Genomic DNA, 24,310 nt, shown 5'->3' on the forward strand with positions numbered 1-24,310 from the left:
AGGTTGGGGAATAGGAAATAGTAACATCCTTTTTTTCTCCAGAGGTGTGTTCTGTTAGCCTCCCCACCTCCTTCCCCAGGTGTCAGACAAAGGGTTAAGCCTCTCTGCAGGCTCTATTTTGGGGAGGACCAAGAGTTCTCAGAATAGAATTCTTTGTTATGTGGTCTATTTTGGGATGTGGGCCCCGTGGGCGTTTATGTAAGCATTTCTGTATCTGTGTGTATTTAGGGGGGCAGGGAGCAAGGAATCATCTCTAGTTACTAATTATAAGCAGTTTTTTTCTGAGATCCTAGGCAGATGGAGGTGTGTGTATGTGTGAGTGTGTGAGTGTAAGGGATGGATTACTGGGTGCCAAACGATGGCTATTGAGTAAATCAGTGAATGTGTGCCTGTGAGCAAATACTGCGTGTGAAGGGAAGAAGGAGAGGTATTTGACACCCTTGAGTGTTGGATTGGTATAGAAAAGGTGGCCACCAGTACTGAATGATTCTCCCCCTCCACCTCCTTATTGTCCAATGCAGGGGGTCCTACGTTGCCTCTTTACGTTCTGAATTTAGGAGATCCTGGGCAAATCACTGAGGCTCTGGGAGCCTTTCTTTCCATGTCTGAAAAGTGAAAGTCTTGGGGTACATGGTCTCCGAAGTTCTCAGAGCTATGGTCTGAAAAGTCTGCGTGTATTCTCCGTTTATCAGACCAAAGCTGGGATTGTGTCTGGCTGATGGACAGGTAGACGGAGTATTGGACTTTAGAAATTGATGGATGCTTGCTCCACAGAGACCACAGGATTATAGAACTTGAAGAGACCTTAGTGGTCATTTAGTTTAACCCCTTCCTTTTACAGATGAGAAAACTGAGGTCCATGGAGTTTAAAGGGTTTACCCAAAATCATAAAGGTGGGAAATGACAAAATCAACGTTCTTCTGACTCCCAGCCCATTGCTGGGCTCTGTGGTCCCTGACCCTTTCTCAGGCAGAAGTCTCCCACCTCTGTCTTCTCATGTTTGACTGTGCTGCTTTTCCCTTCTGTCTTTAGGCCGAATCCGCATATGTCAAAGCAAGAGTTTATGAACCAGAGACCCTCCAGCATGGTCAGTGAGACGTCCACAATTGGAACAACATCTACTCTGGATATGAAATCAGGACCAAGGGTAAGTGAGTCCCAGCTGGCTCATCTGTACCTCTCCTTCTCCGTAACCTTAACCATGGCCTGTCAGAGAAAAGGCCAGAGCCCAGGAGAGGCCTTTGGAAAGATCCCTACAGCTCATTTTACAGATGAGGAAACAGAAGCAAACAGGGTGGAGTGACTTGCTTAGGGTCATACAGCTAGTGTCTGAGCTCAGATTTGAACTCATGAAGAGGAGCTTTCCTGATTTTCAGCCCAGTTCCCTATGCATTATAGCACCACCTAGTTGCCCCTCTAGAGTCTAAAGACTGGTGTTCAAATCTCAGCTTGGCTAATTAGGCAAATTCTTAACCTCAGTTTCCTATTCTGCACAAGTTGAACTCTGTGTTCTGTCTGGCCAGCCATAAGTACTGTGAGATTCCCTGATGATTTTTGTCTGTCTAGGGCCATCTTTCTGGGTCTTGGAGTCTCTCTGTCCCACTTCATTATCTCTTACATTCATTGCATATGGCAGCCATACATTTCTAGGATTGGAAGCTCCTTCTCTGACTTCCATGCTTCCAAGTCAAATGGAAGTCCTTGATGCTATTGTTGTTTAAAAAAAGCAGACCCCCACAGCTCCTGGAACTGGGAGTTTTTTATTAAATCAAAACTAAATCCTCCTAATACTCTAAAAATCATTAAGTTGTTGGGTTTTTTTTTTTTTCTCCCCTAGGTTATCAAGGCTAGCAAAATTCACAGCTTTGGAAAAAGGGACCAGGCTATCAGAAGAAATCCCAATGTCCCAGTGGTGGTGAGAGGATGGCTGCACAAACAGGTGAGGCTTCAGACAAGGCAAAGGCTTATCACAGAAGGGGAATTGTCCCACAGAAAAAAGTTAAATACAAAAACCAACAATAACCACCAAAAACTCGGAAAGCGTTTCTGTCTTGAGATGACCACATAATAGATATATTCAAAAAGTGCTTCCCATACCTTCCTTCAGAAAGGCACATCAGTCACAAAGGGGCTCACGAAGCAGTAGATCAGCACAATCTCTCACCTCTGCAGGAAAAACTTTCTGGTTTGGGTAGGAACTCATCTCTGCATAATCCAGCATTTATTTAATGCATGAAGGGAATTGTGTACTTGGGCAACTTAGTCAATCCATTTGAACCTCAGTTTCTGTATCTGTATCTGATATATTAATCACACTCTTTCCCTGCCAGGATTGTGGGAAGAAAGATGCTTTGTAAATCCTGTAGTCCCGTAGAAATATATTTTTTATTACAAAGGCTACAGTGAGGCTTTGTTACTTGCCCCATTCAGTTGTGCAACAGTGGTAGGGTGGGGAGGGCCGTGCCCAGAGGTCCCTCTGACTTGATCTTCTCTACTTTGTAGGACAGCTCTGGGATGCGGTTATGGAAGAGAAGATGGTTTGTGCTGGCAGATTTCTGTTTGTTCTACTACAAAGGTGAGCAGACATTCTCACTGGCAGAGAAGGAAGTGGATGTGAAGCCCCCTTTTTTTGGGAAAAGCCCTTTCACAGTCTTCATCAAGACTCCCAGTGCTGTTGACTCACCTGGATGTCTCCAAGCCTGATAAAATTAAATCGCTCTGGGGGCTCCTAGTTGGTGGTTCTTGTCTTGTTTCCATTCTTAGCTGATGGCAAGTCTCCAAAACTACATCCTTCAGAAGAGTTCACACTCCATCCCTGACTCTTGTAGTCCTGGGAATTCAGTTCAGCAAAAATTAGTACGAGGTATCTACTGTGTGCAAGGGATGGCCCAGGTCCTGCTTTCAGATTTATAATCCAGCCTGGCAAGGAGAGACTCATGAATGACTATGATAGGAGAGAGATGGAAGATGAAAAGGACCGTGAGATGTGAGACAGGAGAGATGTGAGAAGTCATCTTCTTCTTCTTTCTTCTCTTTCTTTCTTTCTTTCTTTCTTTCTTTCTTTCTTTCTTTCTTTCTTTCTTTCTTTCTTTCTTTCTCTCTTTCTTTCTCTCTCTTTCCCTTCCTTCCTTCCTTCCTTCCTTCCTTCCTTCCTTCCTTCCTTCCTTCCTTCCTTCCTTCCTTCCTTCCTTCCTTCCTTCTCCTTCCTTCTTCTTCCTTTCTCCTTCCTTCTTCTTCCTTCTTCCTCCTTCCTTCTTCCTTTTTCCTTCTTCCTCCTTCCTTCTTCCTTCTTCTCTGGCTTTTGAAAGAAGGGAAGGATTTTTAACAAACTAGAGGGGGAGCCCATTCTAGGCACAGGGGATAGGGTGAGTAAAGGCATAGGTACATGGGAGAATGAAAGATGAAAATGGCAGATGGAGAGATCAGCTTGGCTAGAGCTTAGAGGGAGCAAAGGGAGGAAGAAGGGCAATCTCTCCTGTGGGAGGTTATTGAGGTCCTATTTGGGTTGATTAATTTGCAAACTAATGCACATCCCATAATTCTCCCAAATCTCATGCCATTGGGAACACAGACCTGCCGTGGAAATTTTACAGTAAAATTTAAGAGATAAACTATATATGAATACATACACGGGCAAGGTGTAGAATTCAATGCCCTCAATGTACATGAGTATGGAGGCAGAAAACTAGGTTAGTATCTGCCCTTGTGGAGTTTATAATCTAGGAGAAATCTGTTTTCTCTCTTCTGTGAATTCCTAGATGACCTCTTGGGGACCCTTCTATCTACAAACCCAGGCCCTTTGATCTTCTTCATCTTATAAAACTTAACTTAATTATCCAACTTACGTTGCTCAGCTACTATCCTGTCCATTTATGAGGCTCCCCTGATTTCCACCCCCCAGTCAGTGCCAGCCTTTCCCCCTCCAACCTTACTTAAGGCTTAATTCTGTACCCCTCCAGTTACCTCATGTGTTGTAGTCTTGTCTGATAGAGAGGGAAAGGTTCTGTTTTTACATTGTGATATCTCCCCTAGTGCCTGATGCAAGGTTCTGCCTAGCCCTGTCACCTATTAAATGTTATTATTCATAGAGGCAGGATTGGTAAATGAGAAAGAATATTGCCTCATTTAATCCTGGCCCTCATAAGTACTAACTGTGTAATCATAAAGTCTCTTTTATATCTCTAAGCCTCAGTTTACCCATCTGTAAAATAGAGAAAATGATAGCTGTTGCAGCTTCCTCACAAAGTTATTGTGAAAGTCAAATGAAAGGATGCATGTGAAATACATTGAAGACTTATCAAATTTTTAAACTAGATTTATGATTTCAATGGGGAAGTTAGGTGGTTTGGTAGATAGAGAGTTGGATCTGGAATCATTTATTAACTATGGGATCCTGAACTAGTCACTTTACGCTGTCTGCTTTAATTTCCTCGACTATAAAATGAGCTGAAAAGGGATATAACAAACTATTCCAGTGTCTTTGCCAAGAAAACCCCAAAAGAGGTCACAAAAAGTCAAGCATGACTGAAAATGACTTGAAAAAATATTTGGTTGGTGTAGGGAAGTGAGGGAGTCCCTTCCACCAATGTATTGGCTCACAGATACAGAACTGGTCTGGATTGTAGAGTTATAGTTTATTTTCCTAATTTTATAGATGAGGAAGCTGAGGCAATTCCCTGGGAATTGAAGTGACTTCCCACACAGAGTGGAGATGCTGGCTGGCCAGAGCAAGTGTGAAAGCGCAACTTTGTGGACTAGATCCCCAAGGGGAATTTGTATTCAGTGAAGTTATAGGATTTAGAACTAAAAGGGACCTTGAAGTTGCCTAGTTCAAGCATCTCATTTTTACAGAAGCAGAAATCCAAACCCAGAGAAGCTCAGTTATTTGCCTAAGCTCACTCAGGTAGCAACCATCAGAAGCAGAATCTCTCAGATTCCACATGCTTCCCATTCTGCCGTATTACCTCCCCTGTACTAATTCACTCTTCTGCAAATTCACATCAACTAACATGCATTTATTAAGCACCAACTGGGTACCAGAAATTGTCTGAAGTCCTGAGGATACAAAACCCATAAATGACAGTGTCTGTTCTTAAACAGCTCACAATGTAATGTAGAGGAGGGAAGACAACATTCAAGGGAGGCTGGGAAAGATTTCATGTCCTCCACCATCCATTTTGTAAGATTTCAAGTTCCAAATTTTTGGAGTTCTCTACATTTAAGTGAATTATCCAGGGTCTCCCAGCCTGTAGATGTCAGAAGCAGGATTTGATCCCAAGTTTTCCTGCTCCTGAAATTAGTTCCCTATATGATGGCATGCTGCCTCTTGTTAGCTGTTATTATTATTGTTTAATCAGTTCATTTTGCAATCCTGGTTCTACCCTCTGGCAGAGATTGCTTATGTCTTGTCTATTCTTACCTCCACTTGTTGAAACTTGTTCCTTTATTTGAGATCAGCTTGGGTGCCTCTGTGGTCTCCAGGATGCCTTCTCACTGCCCCTTTATCCCCTCTTTCCACCGTCCCCCCAGCAGAAGATAACTCCAGCTTCATTTTTCTAGAGGACCCTATCTGGAGCTCTCCCCATCCCATCCTGTCTCCCTTGCATCATATCTTCAAGCACAGTGAGACAATGCAAGGCTTGGTGAACCATTGACCAGAAATGCTATAGAGGAGACTCTTACTCTTTTATGATTAGGACTAAATCCCCTTTGAGGTCCCTTTAGAGCCCTGAGATTCTCAGGTTCCAATCCTGAAGGGCAGAGACCATGGTGCCTTTTATGTTTACATTCTAAAACCCAGAACAAGACCTTGTATACAGTATGTGTTTAATGTATGTTTATTGTCTTGCACTTCTCCTTTTGGTGAGAGAGCATAGGTCATCCTGATCTTTTTTATTCTTCTGTTTAAAGACAGTCGAGAAGAAACTGTCCTGGGGAGCATCCCACTGCCCGGCTATGTGATCTCACCTGTTGGGCCCGATGATCGAATAAACCGCAAGTATTCTTTTAAGGTATAAATGGAGAGATTTGTCTTTTGGGTTATATTTTTGAAGGTTAATTCAATCAAATAAAAAACATCTGGCTTTCCTGAGTCATATGAGAATGTTTGAAGGAAAGTGCCTTTTCAGCTGTATTTTTGTCGTGACATTTCTGGAAAAACTTAGGTTCTTCTACTTCTAAGTCAGGGGAGCTCCACAAAGCTAACCTTGGGTCTACGTGTGGTAGATCTCAGGGTCCATTCATTGGTTACAACCACAGACTCTGGGGAACAAGGATTTTATGGCTTTTGATGATGGTAGCCCTAAGGATTCAAAGCAGGGGACTCTGGGACCATTATAATTGCTTCTCCCCTCCCCCATCTCTTTTAATAAAATTTTTTTATTTTCAAAACACATGCATAGATAATTTTCAGCATTTGCCCTTGTAAAACTTTGTGTTCCAAATATTTTTCCCTCCACTCCTTCCTCTGACAGCAAATAATCCAATATATGTTAAACGTGTGCAGTTCTTCTATACATGTTTCCACATTTGTCATACTGCACAAGAAAAATCAGATCAAAAGGAAAAAAATGAGAAAGAAAACAAAATGCAAGCCAAAAACAACAAAAAAAGTGAAAATCCTATATTGTGATCCACAGTCGGTCCCCAGTCTTTGGGTGCAGATGGTTCTCTCCATCCCAAGACCATATAATTGCTTCTCTAAGGAGTTGAACAGCCCAGTTTATCTCTGTTTGGAACCCACCTTCCAGGGATGATTAAGGGCATTCTGTGACACAGAAGGGGTGGTCTGGGGCACAGATCCTGTCCTCATTCTTTGTTTTTGTGACACATTATGAATAATAGATGGGTTTGAAATATATGGACATTAAACAAAATTCATAGCTGTTTGAAGACAAAGTTTTTGAGATATTGGTACTCTCCATCTTTACTTAAGTTCCTTTAGTCATGCCTTCTGTCTACAAGAGACTTTTAAAAATTGACAGCGACTGACACCATAAATAAATTGCTTTCAAGATTAGGATGAATTTGCAATTCGTTCTTATCAGAAAACCAGACTGCTTTTCCTTCTACTTTCTCTCCTTTGGTGGGATAGACCTGGAGTTGAGCGAGGGGCTACCATTTCTTACCTGGGGGCCTAGAGCTGTGACCTAGGTCATAGTATGGTCAGCTTACTGCCCTGCCTCAAACTGCAGAGGAATCTTTTTTTGTAGTCTTCCTCTGTACTCTAGAGTGAGTGGTCTGACCCCATCTTTTGGTAGGAGGGCTTCTCCTTCCCTTCAACCCCCCATATCTTTCCCAGCCTGTGAATGTATCTTTTTTTTTAATTAAAATTTTTTTTTCTGTGAATATATCTTTGATCCATGTTCCTTTTGCCTATGTTCTATTTGAAAAGAATGATACTGATAGAATGTAGTTAGGTTTTAGGAACTTTAGCCATCCCCTAGTCCTATCCTTTCCATTTATAAAAAAGTCTTGAGATGAGAAGGGACTCAGCCAAATTATTGCTATTAGCAGAAGTGAGTAGCAGAGAGAAGTTTTGAGTCTGGAACCTCTGCCTCAAAATCTTGTTTTGTCCAGTTTCATTGGCACTTTAGAATTACCTTTTATTGGATTGCTTAAAATTCAGCTCCATCCCTTTGGCTTCTTGTCAGTTTTCACCTTGATTCTTGAAATCTTCCTCCTCCCTTTCTCCTTCTTGTTCTTTTCCTTTGCCCCCTTTTTTCTTTCTCTTTTTCCCCCTCTCCTTCTCTTCTTTCACTTTTTTCTCCTTCCCTCTGCTCTCCCTCTCTCTCCCACTTGTCCTCTTCTCCTCTCTTCCTCTCCCTCCCTTCCCCCTTCCCTTTTCCTTCCCTTTCTCCCCCTCCCACTCTCCTCTTCTTTTCCCTTCTTTCTTTCCTTCCCTTTTCTACTCCTCTTCACCCTCTTTTTCTCTCTCTTCCCATCACTCCTCCTTCTCTTATCTTCCCCTGCTTTCTTCCTCCTCCTCTTCCTGACTAGCCCTCTGTTCCTTTTCCATTTTCTTGGCTGGTTTATCATCTATCTCCTGTCTCCTAAGCATGAATGGCCTTAGAAGTTCAGCCCTGGGCCCTCTTTTCTCTGTATTCCTTCTCCCTTGGTTTCCTCAGTAGCCACCTGTATTTAAATATCTTCTCTTAACAAATGACTACAAAATCTCTTTAGTTTTCTCCTCCACTCCAGTCCCACATTCCCCAACTGCCTCTTGATCCATTCTACCCCACTGACCTATTGGGATCCCATACTCCGATTCATCTCTTCCCTCTAAAACTTAACCCTTCCCCAGGTTTCTCTCTTTCTCTCAAAGCTACCTCCATTCTCCCATATACTCAGGTATTCATAGACATCTTGGATCTGCTCCCTTTCATCCCACTTACACTGGTGGCCGCCAGACCTTGTCGATTCTGTCTCCCCACCCTCTCTGACATCCCTTCCTCTCTAGTCACACAGCCACTGCCCTAGCTCAGACCCTCATCACCTTTTGCCTGGACCATTGTAATCGTTTCCCAATGCTGTCCCTGCCCAGTTTCCTCCCCACCCTCTGCCATCTGCCATCCATATAACTACATAAATACTCTTAAGGCACAGGTCTGATCATTCTCCTTCTCTGCTCAAAAATTTTGTATAATTTTCTGTTGCCTTTAAGATAAAAATACAGACTCCTCAGCATGGCATTTTAAGCTCTCACAGTCTGGCGCCCACTTACATTTCCAATCTTATTTTATGTGATTTCCTTTCATACCCTCTACGTTCCTTTCTACCTCCTACCTGCATATACTCCCACAAGCCATCTCTCATACTTGAAATGAATCCTTCCTCATCTCCATCTCTTAGCATCTTTATCTTCCTTTAAGGCTCTGCTCTGATATCATTTCTTCTGGGAAGCCTTCCTTGATTGCCCCAATAATTAATATTCTCTCCTCCTTAGCATTACCTTGTAAACATTTCCGGGTACATCCTTCCCCTCTCCCCCAACAGAGGATCATTGATTAGAGCTGTTAGGGACTTCAGAGACACCTAATTTCGGCTCTTTGACAGATGAGGTCATTAAATTAAGTGACTTGCTCTGAATCACAGTTATTGTTTGCTTTTTGTTCCTGAAGATGACCCTTACATCAGGGAGGGGATGTCCTGACAGGCAAGTGAATTGGACTTGAGTGAAGGAAGGCTGGGCAAAGGTACCTGCCTCACTTTCTTCCCCAGAGCCATCTGAGTCCAATGGAAAGATATAGATCAGGACAAGTGGAGATGGCCCTGGATGCAGTAAAAGGAAAGACCATGTCCTTGGAGAGCTTACTTTGTGGGTAGAGTTCTTTTTCTACCAACAGTGTAAACTCCCTAAGGGTAAGTCATGGTCTTTGTAGCTTTAGGTGGGCACACTACTGGCTCTTAATAAATACTTGTTTTTAATGAATAAATATCAATTTAATTAATGAATTTGACTCCATCAAATTGGTTTGGGGCAGTTCTCTTAGTGGAATGTAGACCTGTTATTAGCTTAAAAAAAAACCCTTCGATATCCTCTAAGAGCAAATATCTGAAAACAAAACAGCATTCTAATGATAGAGTTCAACAATTCAATTCAGTTTAACCAACCTTTTTTATAACACCCAAAACATCCAAAGTAATTCCCCAAGATTTTATATCTTATATGCTAATATAAGATATTTCACCAGAAAATATGAAAATTATGCTCTAGCAAAGCCTTATTTATGATTGTATTGTCCTTTTTCTGTCCTTTTCCACCCTCCCTCCCCTTCTTTCAGATTTTCTTAGAAAACCTCGGCTGAGGCAGAGATTCCAAACATGCTAGCCATGTGAGGACTCTCTGTCCACTGGACCCTCTGTCCGGTGTCCTCCTTATCTCTACCTTCACCTACTCCTACTTCTAAACTCAATAATAAACCTCTTTCATCAATCTAAAAAAAAATTCAGCTGAGATATTCATTGAACCCTTAGTTTTTAAGTTATAGAAAATGCATCTGAAGTTAGAGCTTTGTTCTTTGCAGTCTGATGATATTAAGACTTTCTTAATTAATAATTAGCAAACATTTTATTAAGAACCTCTGTACTTAATTTGAACACTGAATTAGAACTTGACTATTGAGCTGAATTTGAACACTGTGCTAAGTACTAGGGAAGGGGCTTACAAAATGTAAATACAGAAATGGTCCCTTATCCTCATGAAACATACTCTCCATCTGGGGTTTAAGACACAAGCACAAATGTCTATTTTACATACTAAATGTATTAGAGTTATAAAGCAAAGAATCATGTGATGTCTGAAGTGGACCAAATCATGGAAATCTTCATGGAAGAGGTGACGCTTAAGCTGGACTTTAAATGAGAGAGAAATCTAACAAACAGATCAAGGGAGGGATGACTATCCCGATCACAGAAAGGGAAGCAAGATAAAATTGTAACCATAAAAATATCCCGTAGTAAACCATTACAGACATGTTATGTGGTTTCCATTGCAAAACATACATTCTGGGGGTGGAGAGGGTGTGACTGGGAACTTGGTGGAATCTAGGAAGCCCTGTGTGGGTGTCTGGCTGAAGAATAAGGGGGTGTGCTTCCTGTCCCAAAAGAGCTGATGCAGCTATTAATGTTCTTTGTATTCATGGTGTGATGGGAAGAAAAGGAAGAAGGATGGAAAAAAGAGAGAGAAGGAGTGAGAAAAGTAGGAAAGAAGGAAGAATGGAAAAAAGGGAAGAATGAAGGGGGAAAGGAAAGAGGGAAGAAGGAAGGAAGGAAAGAAAGGAAGAAGGGAAGAAGGAAAGAAGGGAAAGAGGTTCTGGAAGGAGGGGAGAGAAAGAAGGATAGTCATAGGAAAGGAGGAAGGAAGAAAGGAAACAAGGAGGGAGGAAGGATGATAGAAAGGAAGGAAAGAAGGGAATAAGGGTGGAAGAAAGGAAGAGAAAGGAGGGAGAGAGGTAGGAAAGAAGGAAAAAAGAAAAAAGGGAGGGAAGAAGGAAAGAGAGGGAGGGAGAAAAGGAGAAAGGGAGGAAAGAAGGAAGGAAAGGGAAGACAGGATGAAAGAAGGAAAGAGAAAACAAACATTTAGTTAGCTCCTACTATATACCAGTTATTCTGCTAAGTACTTTACACATATTATTTCATTTGATCCTCATAACAATCCTGAGTGCTATTATTATCCTCATTTTACATATGGAGAAACTGAGGCAGAGGTTAAGTGACTTGGCTTGACCAGTATCCCACCAATTAGTAAATGTCTGAAGTCACATTTGAACTTGGGTTGTTTTCACTCCAAACCTATTGCTCTATTCAGTGAATACCTACACCATTTATAGAGGTTGTGAGTTTAAGTTCTTATTTCCATAAAATGATGGTGTTCTAGATCAGGAATTCTTAACCTGGGGTCACCAAGATCTCCCGGATAAATTTCAGGGATTCTGCAAAATTGGATGGTAAAATATATATATATATATATATATATATATATAATCCTTGTTTTCATTAGCCTTCCATAGAAATTGAGCCTTCTATTATGAATGTAGGTAGAAGCAAACATTATTCCATGGCCTTCATCAGGCAACCAGAGGAGCCCATGACATAGAAAACGATGCTCTCCAAGGTCCCCCTTCGCTCTGACACCCCAGGATTGAATGGCTCTGCCCTTTACTTAGTGTCTGACATTACTCGAGTCATTTTTAATCTCTCCACGCCTCATCTGTAAAGTGGCCTTTTTATTTCATGGGGGCATTTAGTCCAGGGAAAGTTTGTGAACCTTTGGGAGCTATAGAAAGAAATGTGAATTATTTATTATTATTGCAGCACAGTCAATGAACCTTCTCCCGGAAATCCACCTTAGTTATGTATCTTATTGCTGGGACTCCTAAATCGTTCCTTGTTACTGTTACGAATGAGACAATGCTGGATACTATAGCTCCTTTAGAGCCCTGGGAGGGACAAGGCAGCAGAATCTGAGAGGGCTGCATTGTCTGACCACTGTCCTGGCTCCGGGAACAGCAAGGCTGCCATCCTCTCATTAATACACGAGCCTCCATTGACTGGCATTGCCATCTCGGTTAAGTGTGGCATGTTGGATGATGCTCGGCTGCCTCTGTGGGCCAAGGTGGAGGGGCCAGCCCGCCCTAGACATTCATGCTGAAAGGTGGTCCCAGTTCGTGGGGCACCGTGGACTCACATGGGGTTGCTTTCAGGACTCACTGACCCCTTTGGCCAGGGACTTCAGAGTGCCCTCAGCCCATCACTTTATTTGCTACTTAAAGTCTCTGTTTCCTTCTTCAGGAAACATCAGCTGCTAATTGAGAACCCAGAGTAACGTGAAGTAGATCATGTTATCTTTGTTCTTGTTTTATTTCTGTATCCATCCCCAGTGCCCAGCTTGGGGCGGGTACTTAAATGACCCATTGCTTGAGTAAACCTGTTGTCCAAAGCCAGAAGCTTATTCCAGGTCCCTTACTTGGAAGTAGAAAAAATGCTTTATTTTTGGGAGTGGGGAGGGCGGATCTTAAGAAATGCCATAATTCTAACCTTAAACAACTAGACATTGTTGATAATGATACAATGGATAGAATTCCTGAGTTAGGAAAACCTAGGTTTAAATTTATTTTTAGATACTTAACTAGCTGTGCAACTTGAGACAAATCACTGAACCTTTTCACCTCAGTTTCTTCGACTGTAAATTGGGGATAATAATAGTATTCTGCAGGGTTGTGAGGATCAAATGAGCTAATAATTGTGTAAATGCTTAAAGCAGTGTTTAGCACATAGTAAAATAAATATAAATGTCAGCTGTTATTATTTGAGATAATATTTATAAAGTGCTTTGCAAACCTTAGCACTTTGTAAATGCTCACATCCCCTATGATGCCCGCCTCAAGCTGCCTGTATATTGCAGCAGATTTCTGGACCTCACTCCAATGGTAACTGACTCGGCAATTCCCAAGTGTGTTTGCTATCAAAGGAGAGAATGTAGAAAAAAATCTGGTTTTCATGTAAACTTCATCTGTAGGACCCTCCTTGAGTCATCTTGGAAGAGTAAATAGAAAACAGACATAAAAGTCTGTGAGATTCTTAGAGGAAAACAAACGTCTGTCACTGTGTTTTATGTGCTGTGAGGAGCCTTTGGTATTTCAGGGATATGGAAATATAGTAGTCATTAGTGCTTATGTCGTCCTGAATTCCTGGGGACGGGCAGGGGTGGTGGTAGATTTTCTAGGGCAGATGACCATACATAGCATGAATGATGTCCTTCCTTCCTTCCTTCCTTCCTTCCTTCCTTCCTTCCTTCCTTCCTTCCTTCCTTCCTTCCTTCCTCCCTCCCTCCCTCCCTCCCTCCCTCCCTCCCTCCCTCCTTCCCTCCCTTCTTTTTTCTCTCTCTCTCTTCTCCTCCCTCCCTCCTTTCCTTCCTAGAAGGTATACATTTCCCTACGCTTCCAGCTCGATAACATGTCCCTCCCTTCCCTGCTTTTGCAGGCTGTCCACAATGGCATGCGGGCCCACATCTACCACAGCACTGGCATTGACTTCCCGCCGGAGCATTCGGGGATAAGAACGTATTACTTCAGCGCTGACACTAATGAAGATATGAATGGCTGGATCAGAGCCATGAACCAGGCTGCCCAGCTCCAGTCTCGTGCAACCCTGAAGCGGTCAGTGCTCCAGAGACAGCCCCTCTTGTGTCAGCTGCATGTGTGGGCCCAGTAGGTCTCTGCCTCTAGGGGATGCCCTTAAGGCACCCAAATAGTCCCCTTGCCTGAAACAGGTGCCTGAAATCCCATCATTCATCCATGTTCAGCCTTACTCTTTCTTTCCCTTAGCTCCTTTTTATAGCTGAAAATACTCCCAGTTGATGTCACTGCAGAGAGTATGGAATCAGAAAGACCTGACTTCAAATGTGGCCTCCAGCACTCATTGCTCTTAATGCTGGGCACGTCACTTAAACTCTGATTGCCTCAGTTTCCTCAATCTAAAATGAAGATAATAACAGCACCTGCGTCCCAGGATCAAATGAGATAATATTTGTACAAATGATTAGCGCAGTGCCTTGTACATAGTTAGTGCTTTATAAATGCTTATTCCCTTCCCTTTCCCTTTTCCCTCTGCTCCAGACATCAAGTTCCTAAAATCTTAATGGAACTGCCAAAAAAGGTCTTTGAAGTTTGTACTTCCCAGTTTACAAAGCAGTTACTGTCAGTTAGCATTTATGAAGAGCCTACTATGTGCTGCAAAGAAAGATACCTTTCTCCCCGCAAAACAATCTGTCCCAGCTCTCCAGATACTCAAAGCTAACATAAGCTATGATTTCCACAAGAACCCTGTGAGGTAGGCAGAGCTGGGTTTCTTGTTCTTATAGCTGTTTTGCCTCAGTTTCCCCATCTATAAAATAATAATAATAGTATCGCTCTCCTAGGGTTGTGAGAAAAAAAATGATAATATTTGTAAAGCTCTTTACAAACCTTCAAATGCTAGCTCTTTTATATATGAAGATACCTTTAAGGGTAATAAAAGTGAGAACTGGGCCCTGGGTGCTGGCTGGCATAGTAGATAGAAGGGTAGACTTAGAGTCAGGAAGAGTCACATTTCCATAACTCTATGACGTTGGGCAGATTACTCTCAGCTTCAGTTTCCTCCCCACGTAGGGATTCTTTTGATAAATGAGTTGGATGGGATTTTATGATTCTGTGAAGACATATTGGTGGGTCCATTATTTGAGTCCCTTTATATAATCCAAGTCCTGCTCCCTCCTGGAGCCGACCTCCAGACACAGATTGGATTGTAAAACAAGGAGATTCAGAACTGGATAAAAGCCCAGCCCTCAAAAGTGGTGAGTAGTAGAATGATCTGTAAAAGGATAATGAAATTAATAATTGTTTTTTTCCCAGGGATACTGTGAGGACCAAATGAGATAACATATATAAAGCACCTTGCAAACCTTAGAGCACTTTACATATATCAGGAGCCAATAAATATTAATTGTTGAATTGAAATCCAGATTTCCTATCTTCAGGGTCAGTGGTTTTCCTATTGTATCCTGCAACCTGACAGATCAGTTTTCCCTTTGAAGAGAGGGGTCTGAGTAACATGAATACATCAGCCAAGAAGGTTTAGAGATGAGCAGAACTGATACAAAACAGGGAATTTGAGACACCTTGATAATGTCATTATTTTTCTGAGTGTCATCCTTGTCCAGGGTCTACTCTTTCCAGCAAGAGCTACCCTTATCCCACTGAACTGTCCTTCCTCAGGGCCATGACTGCAGGAAGTTACAAATGATATCACCGTATGGTAGAAGGGATCCCTCAGTGTAGCAGAAATACTAAAAGATGGAGATCTCAGACTCAGAGCTAGAATAGCCCTCGGGGGCCATCTGATTCAATCTGTAGCTGGAAAAGAATTCTCTCTATAATATTACTGACAATATTCAGCCTTTGAGCAGATTTCCAGGCTGGGGAAATCTTGTGTCATTTGAGGCAGCCCATCCCCATTTGAACATCTCCAGGTTCCTTATCTCAGTCCTAAGTCTATCTCTCTGTAGATTTTATCCATTAGTTCTAATTCTGCTTTGGGGCCAAGGAGAACAAATTTAATCTCTCTTCCATATGACCTTGTGCTTTAGTTTTCTCTAAAATAAGAAAGTAGAATTAAATCAAATGATCAAATGAGATATTCATGAAGTATTTAAGTACAGTAAGGTCAAGTAGGTGGCCCGGTGGGTAGAGTGCCAAACCCGAAGTCAAGAAGAATCATCTTCATGAATTCAAATCTGGCCCCAGGTACTAACTAGCTTACAAATCACTTAATCCTGTTTACCTCAGTTTCCTCATCTGTAAAACGAGCTAGAGAAGGAAGTGGCAGACTACTCTTTGCCAGGAAAACTCCAAATGGAGTCATTAAGAGTAAGACGCAACTGAAAAATGGCTGAAAAAAAAAAACAACACAGTGCTTGATACATGGTAAGCACTTAATGTTTGTTCCCTCACTTCCAAAATGACTTCTAAGATACTGAGACCCCAGCTATCCTTCAAACACTTGAAGACTCCCTCCCTAAATTTAAATAGATGGGGGCATTCTTCCAGCTGACAACCCTTTAAATTCTTGAATGTAGCGAAAATGGTTCCCATAGTCATCGTTCTCTCCACTTAAACACCCCTGGTTTCTACTTTTGATTGGCCCATGGTACGATCTTGAAGATTTTTCTTCATATAGATAGATGGTGGAATGTCCGTTTTTGAGACTTTGAAGGACTGTCATGGAGAAGAGGAGTTAGACAGACTCCTTTAGTTCCAAGAGTACAGAATCAGGAGTGGTAGAAGGAAAGGGAGAATGGGGGATGGAAGGAAACTAGCACTTCTTTTAGCACTCTGTACCAGCACTATGCTACATGCTTTACAAATACTGTCTACTTTGACTGTTATTATTTCCATTTTACAGTTGAGGAAACTGAGATAGACAGAGGTTGGGGGACTGGCTCGGGCAGTTCTTAAATCTCAGTCTTTCTGGCCTCTCTCTATCCATTAATGATGCTTCCTAGTTCTAATATAATGACATTTAGTCGGGACCAATATGGAATTTTACAGGTGTGCTTAAAAAATCAGCTCCACAAATAGAAAAATGATGCAGGGATGCCTAAATATTATTTAATTTGTAAAAGAACAATGGCATTTTGTAGCCTGCAAGTGAGTCATCAGTGTGACATAGTGACCGATAAAACTTATGTCATCTGAGGCTGCATTAATAGAAGGAAGAAAATAATAGCCTTGGCATCATCTGCCTTGGTCAGCCTGGGTGCCATATTTTAGGAAGGGTAATGGCCAGTGCAGGTTATTGCAAAGGACAGTGACTAAGATGTGGGGAAGACTGTGCACTAAGCTGTTTATCCTGGAAAAGAAGAGTTGGGGTTAACGTGATCCCCATCTTCGAGCATTTGGAGGGTTAAAAGAGAAACTATTATTAGTCAATTTTTTTTCTTGAGACCAGGAGGTGGTGGATAATAAAACGCCGGAACAAGTCAGGAAAGCCTGAATTTCCATTCTTGCCTCTAATTCTTACTAGTCCCATAATCCTAGGCAAGTCACTTAACCATTTAAGCCATCTGTAAAATGGAGCTAATAACATAATAACCCCTACCTCCCATGGTAGTTGTGAGGATCAAGTAGGATGACGGGTGTAAGGCATTTTGCAGATCTTAATGCACTAAATGAGAAAGTAAAAAAAAGAAAGAAGGAAACAAGCATTTATTATATGCATACTATGTGCCAGACATTGAATTAAGCACATTTATTATAGCTATATAAATGCTAGATATATTATTAATGTATGAGTAATGGGGATGTTTCAGAGAGGCTGATTTCAGCTTAATTTAAGGAAAAAACTTCCCCAAAATTGTAAATGAAATGGACTATTTGGGTAGTCACTGAGACTTGTGTTCAATATGTCTTCACTATATTAATTAAGCACCTACTATGCTTTAGGACCCTATGTTTGACAGGGTTTTGGGGTAGGTGAAGTGAGGAAAAGGTAGAGCTTTGAATATAAATTAGGTGTAATCCCTCCTTAATAGAATTTGCCCCTTAGTAAGGAATCAAATCTTTCTCCAGACATTTCTAAGCTGTGTGACCTTTTTCAAATTATAGCTGCCCAGGAACTCAGTTTCCCCATCAGTAAAATGAGAGGATTGGATTTTATGTTCTTCAAGACCCCTTTAAGTTCCACATCTAGGATCAGTTTACAAACCGGGAGCCGAGTGATGAGTTTACAGATGCTGTAATATAGAACCCTCCCAGAATGGCTGGTTAGTATAGAAATTAATAACTATGAGTATAAATGTCAGCAGCCTCATTCAGCCAAAGGGGAGAAACCTCCACATCCCAGTGCATTCAGCTTTTATTTCTCTGGCCCCTAAATGCCTGGAAAGCTCAAATAACAAGAGTCGTATTTATTTTTTCCTGGTCCTGTCTGCTGCTCAGTTTTGACAAAAGAGTTAGGTGACAAGTAAACAAGCCAGGATGTGGAATTTATTTTTAAAAAGCCAGTTCTGGGTTTGGCACAGATGTAACTCTGTCTCCTCCACCCCCTGAGGTGCTAGCTTTGATTGACAGCAGGAATAGAAATCCTGAGGCTGGGGGGAGTTTGAGGTGCTTAAGAGAAGGACTCATCAGATGGATGGGGCTCATGAGTCTGGGGATTTCTGCCTTGCATTTTCCATGTCTGATGTACAGGGTAACCCTGTGAGGTTGAAGGGTAATATTTCCCCCAAACCTCCACTGCCTAATGTTTAGGTACATAATTGGGGGGAGGGGGTTGCTTCCACAAGGAAACCTGCCTGGCTTTGTGCAGAACAGAATGCTGTCTAGTTCGCCGATGACTGATAGTAGCTGGATCCTAGTGATGTGCTTGGCCCTATGGGGGAAAAGGGGTTTTATTAAATTTGGAGTCAAAACCCAACCTCACAACTTGCTAGTTATATGAACGTGGGCAGGCCCCTCTGGAGCTGTTTGCTCTTCTGTAAAAGGCAGGGGGGACTCACTGGCTTCTTAGGATGCATGTTCCAATATACTAAGGATTAGTAGGTTGAGGGAATATGACAGAGAGACTCCAAGCCAAGAGAAATATCTCCCTTAGAGTATGAAAATTCCAGAGGGCTCGGTTTAGTGTTGGACTGTGGCTGAGGAAGGTGGGGATGAAATAATAAGACAATTATAAGGGACCAGTGACTGGTTATCATAGGAATAGAGAGAGAGACAGATGGTAGGGGATGGTTAGCTATGAAATAGTGGTGGGTGGCAGATGAGGAATAATGCTCTCAGTTTCCAAAAGGTGTTGTTGCTGGGTAAGAACCAGCGGTATGAAGTCTAAGTCATTCTTGCCTACTAGTCCTTGGAGGGGGTGAGGAATGGGCAGGGCTGAAGTCACTTTCCCCATTCAGGAGGATCTGGGTCTGGGTCTAGGTCAGCTCCGGCCAATTGCTGTTCCTCCTGGGAGGTGGGTCAGTAAAGGTACTAGGCCAGGTCTGGGTCTTAGGGTCTCTACAGTCTGTTACTCGTGGATACTGCTCTTCCTATTTGGTGGCCCAGAGAGGGAATCAAGAACTGTTTGTGATATTGCTTGGTGGTCCATAGCTACTATATAAAGGTCAAAATTGATCTAGGTCTCATCAGAGCTAGACAAGACCCCAGAGGCAGGCCAGTGTAGCCCACCCCCAAACAAGGATTCCTTCTGCACCCTACTTGACAAGGATCAGTATTCAGAGATTCGGAGACTTCCACTAAGGGGGAACCCCCCCCCCCTCCTTTCAGGGATCTTTCTTCTCCCACATCTGAGGAGTCCCAAGCCTCCATTCCATTTTTTTTTCCTGTTGAGTCCTATTCTTCATGACCACATTTTGGGGTTTTCTTGGCAAAGTTACATTTCCTTCTCCGGCTCATTTTACAGATAAGAAAATAGAGGCAAACAGGGTTAAGATGACTTCCTTGGAGTCACACAGTTAATAAGTGTTTGAGGCCAGATTTGAACTCAGGAAGATGAGCCTCCCTGGCTCCAAGCCCAGTGCTCTATCCTGGCTGCTGCTTAGCTCTAACCATTAAGAAGTATTTCCTTATCTTTACCCCAGATCAGTCAACAGCTCCTCTTCCTCCTTCTGCCTTCTGGGGCAAAATCTACTCCCCCCTCAGATACCTGAAGAGGTCTGCTAAATTGTAAGCTCCTTGAGATCGGAATCTGTCTTTTGTGCACTTAGCACAGTCTCTGGCACATAGTAAGCCCTTAATAAATATTGATGGATTGTTTATAGTATATTATAAAGAGTAAACTATTTGGTTGAAACGAGAGTATACTCTGGGAATGGGATATTACTCGTCCCAAGCTTCCTGGGGGAGGTGAGATGTGACTTGGGCTCCACAGAGTTTGTGGAGCTTGAATAGGTAGGGAGATAAAAAGGAGCCCTTTCAACTCTTCTTCATCAATTTTATTGAATCATAAAACTCTTAAACCAACACTGAAAATAGTCGTTCACCCAGAGCTACCAGTCACTTCAGTCTATTGTCTGGCACCCGGGGGCAATCTGGCCCATTTTACAAGCTGCCCCTTCTTTTTTGGAGGGGGATGGGCTGATGGATTGTCAGTTTGTATTTTCAGAGTTGTCATGACATCCAGTGTTAATTTAGAACCAGACAGGAGAAAAGGTGGCAGATAGGTTACTCCTTGGCCCCAAGGGACCTGCTCTATTTAACTCCAGGGAAAAGAATAAATCAACACTCGACTTTTCCTCTAGCTGCTTTTTTCCTCAAATATTAAAGGCTGATTAAAGTTGCCTCTCCCGGCTTAGGGCTCATATAAGTTTAAACAAAAACCGACCAAACAAAAACACAGTATATCCCAAGCTTAGAAGACCTGGATTTCTTTTCCCTGCAATTTATTAACACAAATCTGAGAAATGTGAATATATCTCATCTATGGTCTTGACTCTTAGGAGCTGGGGATTGCTTCTAAATGCTCCCTGCCACAATCCACCAAGGATAAGCTGATTTAAATTACACAACATCTGCCCCCCTCTCCCTGGAGCTCATCATAAGCTTTCTAAGGATTTCAATAGCATCTATGTTATCATTATTATTGTTATTGTTATTATTAGGTAGCATTTATTTAGTGCAAATTTTAAGGTTTGCAAAGTACTTTACAAATATCTCATTTTATCCTCACAGCAACCCTTGGATATAGGAGCTATCCTTATCTCCATTTTACAGCAGAGTGAAAATATGAGTAACTTGCATAGTCAGGAAGCCGGTGGCTAGATTTAAAGTCTTTCTGAGTTTGGACTCAAGTTTTGCCACTTTGCTACCATGTACTGCCATGGCACCCTTTCCTCCTTCTCCTTCTCTATTAATGCCTGATGTTTATATGGCACTTAAAGGTTTGCATATTATCTCATTTAATCCTTGCAGCATATTCCCCCTTTCCAGTTTTATAGGTGAGAAAACTGAGGCTTGCAAAAGTTAGGTTCTATCACTAATAAAATCCAAAAGAAAGAAAAAAAAGTTAGGTTCTTTGCCTATAGTTACTCAGTGGATATATGTTAGGGATGGCATCTGAATTCAGATCTCTCCTGATTCCACACCAATATTCTTTTTAACTGGTCTGTGAGAAAGGGTGAGTGTGTGTGTGTATGTGTGTGTGTGTGTATCAGATTTATTTACTGTCTCTATTAATAGACTGGGAAGGAAGAAGTTTCATTCTGATCAGAAAAATCTCCATTGCTGGAATGGTCCTGAAAAATGGAAAGAGATTGTCCTATCTGGAAGTTTATTCATCCCACTGGACCAGGGATTTCAAGAGAAAAAGGAGTTCCCAGGAGGCTTTCCTAAAGCTTCAGTTGTTGTTTCATAGAGTTATAGATTCTATAGCAGTGGTTCTCAAACTTTTGTTTTCAGTATCTTTATCCTATTAAAAATTATTGAGGCTCTCTCCAAAGCGTTTTTGTTTATCTGGGTTATATTTATAGACATTTACCATATTGGAAATAAAAACTATTTTTGAATTTGTAGACCCTCTAAAAGGGTTTCAGAGATCCCCAGGATTCTCTAGACCATACTTTGAGAATCACTGCTCTATAGACTTAGAGTCCCCCTACCCAATTTGAAAAAAATTAATCCCCTCTCTATATCATGTAGCCTCAAGCTTGGGGAGTTCGCCATCTTCTAAGGAAGCCTGTTTGCTTGTTGAATAATTGATTGTCAATAAACCATTTTTTAGACTCATAGAAATCATAGATTTAGAATTGGGACCTTAAGGGTCCTTTTGTCTATGAGGAAATCAAACTTAAGCAGGTTGCCTGTGGTCAGAGAAGTGCAAAGTGGCCAAGTCAGGCATTAAACAAAAGTCTTTTGATTCCTTCCACCATGTCAATGCCTCCGTTAAATTGAGTTAAAGTTAATTTGTCTCTGTGTGACTTCTAGTCACTGACCCTATTTTTGGAAGTAGCTTTTAAAAATCTCCTCCCCTCCCTGCTCTACAGACGGGGAAACAAGCTCTGCTTGTCACAGGTGGATGCGTGCCGTTTATGCATAACAGAAATGTAAAATACAAACAATTTTCAGGCACCAGGGGCTGGACATTGAGCCCCAACCGGAAGGGTAGCTTTTAACTGAAGGCACTCTGCAGGTATTGTCTGTGGGCATTCAGCCAGGACCCTCTGGAGCTGGGCCCGGTTCTGGCCACGCCCGGCCTCCTGACCCTGCATACACTGAGACCCGTTTTGTGCTATCATTGTAGGGATGCCGAGAGGACAGAGCGGCAAGCTGTCCCACAAGCCAACCATACAGACCCCTGTCAAGAGTGTGGCCGCCTGGGCCCTGGACATACCAGGGACTGCTCCCAGCGAGCCCCCAATGATGCCTTTGGCTTTGACAGGCCTGAGCAAGACGATGAGGAACGCTACGGCTTCCAAAGGGACCCTCTGGAGGGGAAGCGGGAGAGGGGGAAGTCCAAGTCCCCCTACCCAGCCACTGAGGCAGACTTTGCGGACTTACCCAGTGGTCCCAGGGCTCAGTCAGCCCAACCTCAGCCAATGGAGAGGAACGGCCTGGTTCCTGGTTCCTTTGGTGGGGGCTCTGGGCTTGGGGAGCAGAATGGTACTGGTGGGTATAAGAGGGTAATCCATCCCCGAACCAACCCCGAAAAACATGCCCAGAGGAGGAGTAACATGGCGCAGGTGGAGAACTGGGTGAAGGTACAGAAAGGAGACGGCAAAAGGTCAGTAAAAGACCAGGGCTTTGAGCCATGGTCTCCCCCCCACCCCCACCCCCGGCCAACAAACCCAGCTCTGAGGCTGATTCCCCAGCCACCAGTCTCTCACTGTAAGCCTAGAGGGCTGCCAATGTCTCATTCATCCTGCCATCCCAAGGCACTGCCTTGGGATATCCAGGAAATATTGGAAGCTCTTAAAGTAAATACTGTCCCTTTTTTCATTATCAGCATGGAAAGAAGGAAATGTCTCTTCCGTATTGACATTAAACCTTATCATCCCTTCCCTCAGCCTCTTTTTAATTAATTCAGAGAACCGTGTAACACTTGAGGTTTTGGGAGTGTCACCTCCGATGCTTGTATTTAATTTGAAGGTATTCCCAAATTCGAGGAATTCTGGGTCACCTTGTCTCTCTTTCCATCCCCAAAGTTGAGAGGTAACAGGTAGGTCTATATTTGAACTGTGAATGGATGACACCTTTCTCCCAGGAATTGGAAGCTGGGAGTTCTTAACCTCTTTGATTGACATGGATGCCTCCCTTGGGAAATCTGGTGAAACCTATTGTCAGAATAATGTTTTTAAATGTGTAAAATAAAAATGCATGAGATTACAAAGAAAACCCATTATTTTAACATAAAAGTTAGCCCCACCCTCCAATTTTTTTTTGTTAAAGTTTCCAGATCCTAGCTTTGAGAATTCCTGATTAAATATTCTTTGTTATATGGGATGGCTCTCCTGGAGTGAAAAGAAATCAGGCTACAAGGGGAAATTTCAGGGATGAAAAAAATGAAATATATCAATAAAAATGTATTTAAAAGAAATAAAAATGCCTGATTAGGTTAGATTTTTCCAATCAAACAGACTTCTTAAATATTATTGATATCCTATATTTCACCTCCAGACATTCCCCATGGAACCATCTCTTGTAACAAAGAAAAAAAAAAGAGGAATAAAAGGAGTCCAGCAATGCAGAATCTCACTTTATGCTACAGCCTGCAAAGGAGAGAGATGGGGGGATGTTTTCTACTGTCCTTTTGGAGGGCAAGCTCCATCATTGTAATTGCACAGCTTTTGGTTTCATTTCTGCTTTTGTTTTTTGTCAAACGGACTTCCAAAAACAAGTGAAGAAAGAAAAAGCAGAAAATATGGCCATTGTTCATTCACACAGCAGCCCACGAGCCCCCCGGGGGTGCGGAGGCTGGTGTGCTGGTATTGGAAATGAATAACGTTCTAAATAGGCATCCTTGAATTTCCGTGTTCACAAGTCCCATCTCCTCTGCTTCTGCTCATTGGAGATGGTGGAGCTACTTGGAAAAGGGAGCCAACTGGAGGGTCATATATGAGTGCCCGTTGGTGGTCTCAGACAGTGGGCCAGGAGTTTATCTCAGAGACTGCAGGTGCCAGGGGTGGGTAAGTTATAGTCTGGGTACAAAACTCACTTCTGATGCCTGAGTTGTTGGGAGATAAATGCAAGAAGGAGGAAAGATATCAGGCTGTTTATGTTTTTGTTTTTTCCAAAATAGATTTTCTTCTTTTTTTTTTTTTTTTTTTTTTTCTCTTTAT

At 42.3% G+C, this 24,310-nt stretch overlaps 1 protein-coding gene across 11 annotated transcripts in view; it reads left to right on the forward strand.

Moving 5' to 3' along the window:
• PLEKHA7 (pleckstrin homology domain containing A7) overlaps positions 1-24,310 on the forward strand; it is a 251,076-nt gene that overhangs the window by 168,195 nt on the left and 58,571 nt on the right. For 10 of the 11 annotated variants that reach the window (XM_031942079.1, XM_031942084.1, XM_031942089.1 and 7 more), the window contains 6 exons: positions 1,033-1,147; positions 1,838-1,939; positions 2,503-2,575; positions 5,911-6,011; positions 13,483-13,658; positions 22,276-22,755. In XM_031942079.1, the coding sequence (XP_031797939.1) occupies positions 1,033-1,147; positions 1,838-1,939; positions 2,503-2,575; positions 5,911-6,011; positions 13,483-13,658; positions 22,276-22,755 (1,047 nt within the window). The remainder of the gene's footprint in view (positions 1-1,032; positions 1,148-1,837; positions 1,940-2,502; positions 2,576-5,910; positions 6,012-13,482; positions 13,659-22,275; positions 22,756-24,310) is intronic. The other variant, XM_031942088.1, reaches the window with a different exon arrangement.

This window comes from Sarcophilus harrisii, chromosome 6 (genome assembly GCF_902635505.1).
Source record: "Sarcophilus harrisii chromosome 6, mSarHar1.11, whole genome shotgun sequence".
Lineage (NCBI taxonomy): Eukaryota > Metazoa > Chordata > Mammalia > Dasyuromorphia > Dasyuridae > Sarcophilus > Sarcophilus harrisii.